The sequence below is a fragment of the Ceratotherium simum genome, chromosome 13, assembly GCF_057802395.1.
Source record: "Ceratotherium simum simum isolate JZ-2026a chromosome 13, ASM5780239v1, whole genome shotgun sequence".
Classification (NCBI taxonomy): domain Eukaryota; kingdom Metazoa; phylum Chordata; class Mammalia; order Perissodactyla; family Rhinocerotidae; genus Ceratotherium; species Ceratotherium simum.
In genome coordinates, this window is record NC_141912.1 from 29,361,332 (window position 1) to 29,366,253 (window position 4,922).

Genomic DNA, 4,922 nt, shown 5'->3' on the forward strand with positions numbered 1-4,922 from the left:
TAAGCACAAAATACATACTGTATGATTTTACTTACATGAAACTCTAGAAGAGGCAAAATTAACTTAAGATGATATAAATATGAAGAGTGGTTGTTTCTGGAGGGAGTGGGAGAATTGATTGGAACAGGATGTAGAGGAAATTTTCTGGGGTGATGAATGCAATTTATATCTAGATTAGAGTCATTAGACAATACTAGTCAAATTTTGTCCAAATGTTCCCTTACATTTTGTGTATTTTATTAACTATTAAATCTCAATTAAAAAATAATGGTATATTACAGGTAAAAAAATTGTCATTATTTTCTTTTTCTTAAATTACAAAGTCAAACAAACCATCAATCAGGAACTCCATCAGTTTTTAGTCTCCAAATCCACAGGCACGCTTATCAGTTCCTCCTTCATTCCTATCACTGAGGTGAGTCCCTGCACCTGAGCTCCATGTTGTAGGTGCGCCCAGTTTCTCAGGTGTATAACATCATTATTATTGGCTCTCCTCTGTCTTCATTCTCGCTCTCCATAGTTCTTACTGTCCTTCCTATTCTGTTAGGAGAAGAAACAACTCAAATTGTCTGTGAACCTCTCTAGTTGTATGCTGGCATATTTGTTTTGAAATTCATTTCCCTAGATTTTATTATGTGTATTTTATTTTTATTCTTTTTAACATTAATTTACTTATTTTCTTTAGTATCTTGAAAGTCAACAGCTACAGCTTTAACAAAATGCTATCTTTGTTCAGAGCTCTGAACTAATCACAGGAAGCACATCAGGAAGGGAAAAAAAAACTAATAAGATAGAAATAGGATGTGACAATTATGGTGCCATTGATTTAAAAAAATACAGAAATTTATTTTGACAAAAGGATGATGAATTTGGGTTAAAACAACATTTGGGCTTCTGAGACTTGACTGAATTTAGGATAGAAATAAAAGCTGTACATGTACGAAGTGAGAGTCAGTGGCATAGGGTTAATATTTAATGCATAGAAGTAATGTTAAGTATAGGAACCATGTTGTATAGCAGATCTTCATATCATTTTGCATAACTGAAACGTCATACCTTTTGAACAATAATTCCCTACACTGTATTGTGCACTTAAACATTTAAGAGGGTAGGTCTCATGTTAAATGTTCTTACTGCAATAAAAAATTTTTAATAATAGATAAAAAGGAAAGTTAAAAAATAAAGGTGTTATTGAGATAAATAAAAAACAAGGAAAGAAAGAAAGAAAATGAAAGAGATAGACCACATTGAGATAGAAGAGCATATGGTCGAAGAATGAACCTTGGCTGTTTCCCACTTTTGAAATATTTGATGAGAAATACATGCTGACACAAAAAGACTAAAATTGTTAGTAGTTGCTCAAGTAATGAGCAATTGTGACTACAGAAGTTTACTTAAACTTAAAAAACTTTATAACCAACTAAATCACACTCTCCACTCTCTCTGCTTCATTCATCTATTCCACAAACATAATATCCTAGAATGATATCCTGCAGTGAATAAAACATCACACTAGGGGATATGGGGAATACAAAGACATACACTTCTTACAATATGTGTCTTCACTAGAAGCATAAAAAGTAATAAGAAAGCAAATATTTTCATGCACAAATACTAAAGAATGTTAAATGTCATGGTAGTCTGGTACATTCGTATATTTTTTCAATAATAATTATTTAGCACCTACCATAAGCCAGTAATCGTTCTAGGCCCTAAAGATAAAGAGGTGAATAGGACACATAAATCAGGTAATAGTCATTTCTATAAGTGCTATTAAAGGAAAAATACAGTGGGGTTATCGAGAGTTACTTGGGCCCTTGAGAAGATGTAATTTTGAATACAGTAGTCAAGGAACTCTCCTGAACACAATTTTAGGTAGTGCCATGTAACTTAAGAAGGAAGATAAAACACTTCTAGTTGGAATGATGAGGAGAGAAAGTAGATTTTGAATGAGACTATAAAGAATGGAGAGAATTTTGATGAAAAAATTGTGGGAATATGAATTCCAAATTAAGAGAATGGCCATAGTAATGGCTTGGAGTCAAGAAAAAATCCAGCCCTATATGGGGAAGGATTATTTAGCGTTTCTAAAGTAGACAAGATTACAAGACAGGCAGTACTTAGCACACTGAATACACTGATTACAAATAATTATAGTTAGGTGGAGAATATGGAAACCAGCAGAGGTCTTTTTAAACGCAAGACAGGAGACTGTACACAGCACTATTTAAGGAAAGTTAACACTAAAGTGATGTGCAGGGCCGGCCCCGTGGATTAGCGGTTAAGTGCTCGCGCTGCGCTGCTGGCGGCCCGGGTTCGGATCCTGTGCGCGCACCGACGCACCGCTTCTCCAGCCATGCTGAGGCTGCATCCCACATACAGCAACTAGAAGGATGTGCAGCTATGACATACAACTATCTACTGGGGCTTTGGGGGAAAAAAAATAAATAAATAAAATTATAAAGTGATGTGCAGGGTACATTAGAAGAGTAGGGAAATGAAGACAAGGCACTCCATTAGAACACTATAGCAAAAGAACGGAAATGAAAAAAAAATTAAGACTTAAGCTAGAGAGGCACTCATAGGTCTGAGAAGGAGAATATCCTAAGAGAACTGGGAAGGAAGATGCTATATAGCTTGTCTTCTGCATCCATATACCTTTTCTTTTTTATCTGTCTTTCAATCTCTTACATTATTACATTCTGTGTTATTTTCCTTTATTTGCATCTCTAAGCTTCTTTTCTTATCTTTCAAATTTTCTCTCCCTTTTCTATATTTCTTTCTCTCTTCTACCACTTTGTCTTCTTGCCCATTTGTCTTATCTTCATATTTTTTCCTTACATGGTAATAACATATAAAAAGCAGTAATTTAGTACCTTTGCTTTTAATATCTGTTAATTCCTACTCCCTTTTCTAAATTTAGTTACCATGCAACAAAGAATTTTTATTACCCCCCAAAAAACTTAGTTACTTTTCTGTACATTCTTCTCTGATTCTGTGTTTAAAATTTTTAGAAAAAGATTTCCTAAATTTAAGATACCCTAATAGATAATAACCTGTCAAGTGGACTTATTTCTGGAAAAATTCCTTTAGGATGTTCCAACTTTTGCACAGAGTAAGGAATATAAACTGAAATTGAGAAACTATGATTATTCTTTACAATGTGAAGACAAATTGGCATTGAATCATGCAGCATGTGACAAAACTAAAACTAATTGCCAAGAGATGTGGGGATAAAATATCGTTTCATCATGATTCATATAGCTCTGTCAAAATCAGCATAATGTGAACTTAGCCTATTGGTGATGATGCTCTATTAAAAAGAACATAGTGAGGAAAGAAAAGCCAAAAGCATAACTTAAATAATAATAAGTATAATAAACATATATGAGGAGCATGAGGAAAAAGTCTTTGACGTTCCTCAATGTATAGGGAGTAATATAAAGAAGGAAGGAAAGTATAAAGAGATGATATCCATCAAACATTTATTGCATGAAAGAGGGGCAATGTCTTTTGGTTGGAGGATTCATGAATGGACAGTATCAATAAGAAGAAAATATCTAAAAAGAGTATCATCAATGTCTCTTGCACAGGACTAACAAAAGCTCAAGAATATATACACTTAGGGTTCAGTACGCCTACTGTTCAATATCTGTCCCAACATCGCAATCAACTTATAAATTGAGTTTCACTAGCAATAGCTGAGTGGTAAAAAAGTTAATTTTCTAATATAAGATTACAGACCACAGATAAGTAAAAATTACATATCAAAAGAGAGAACTGGTGGCTGCCACTTGTTCCTCACCGCTTTCACAGCTTCTTTGATGTCCTTATTCCTCAATGTGTAAATCATAGGGTTTAGCATGGGGGTAACAACACTATATAATACTGAGATTAGCCTGTCTTTCTCCAATGAGTAAGCTGAGAGTGGCCGTACATATGTGAAAATGGCACTGCCATAATAGAGAAGGACAATGATCAGGTGGGAGGCACATGTAGAAAAGGCTTTGCATCTCCCCTCTGAGGAGTGGATCCTCAAGATGGAGGAGATTATGTTAAGGTAGGAAAGGACAATACACAGAAAAGGAATCCAACCAATGAAGACTCCAACGGAGAGCAATGCCAGTTCATTGACAGAAGTGTCCCCACAAGACAAGATCAGCAAAGGAGGGATGTCACAGAAGAAATAATTAATCTGGTTGTTGCCACAGAAGGGCAGGCGGAATGTCAGTACTGTGTGCACCACTGAGTTGAGGAAACCACCAGTCCAGCATGAGGCTGATAACTGGCTATACAGAGTCTTGTTCATAATAACTGAATACCTTAGGGGCTTACAGATTGCAATGTAACGATCATATGCCATTGCTGCCAGGAGAAGACACTCTGATCCTACAAAGAATATGAATGCAAAAAGTTGAGCCACACAGCCCCCATAGGAAATGCTTTTCTTCTCTGATAGAAGATGAGCCGTCATCTGGGGGACATTGGTAGTGGTGTAACAGATGTCAAGAAAGGCCAAATTCCCTAGAAAATGATACATGGGTGTGTGTAGATGTGGATCAGACACAATCAGCAAGATAATGAATATATTTCCTCCCAAAGTACAGATATAAGTCAGAAAGAAGATGGTGAATAGTAAAAACTGCAATTCATTTAGGCTGGAGAATCCCAAAATGATGAATTCAGACAGAGCTGTTTGATTCTTTCCTTCCATGAAGTTATCTGGTTTCCTTTTGGAAACTGGGCAAAGAGATTCACAGATTACAATAATCGTATGCTCCAGAAGCAGTGGTCTACAAAACAAGAAAACAAAAGCATTACAAATAAAAATCATCACCATTGGGCCGGCCCCGTGGCTTAGCGATTAAGTGCGTGCGCTCCAATGCAGGCTGCCCGGGTTCGGATCCCGGGCGCGCACAGAC

At 36.0% G+C, this 4,922-nt stretch overlaps 1 protein-coding gene across 1 annotated transcript; it reads right to left on the reverse strand.

Moving 5' to 3' along the window:
- Positions 1 to 3,760: 3,760 nt before the first annotated feature.
- Positions 3,761 to 4,714, reverse strand: LOC101406253 (olfactory receptor 5V1-like). Its single transcript, XM_004441729.2, has one exon. It carries the CDS (start codon positions 4,712 to 4,714, stop codon positions 3,761 to 3,763), a length of 954 nt encoding a protein of 317 aa, XP_004441786.2.
- Between the last annotated feature and the right edge of the window lie 208 nt (positions 4,715 to 4,922).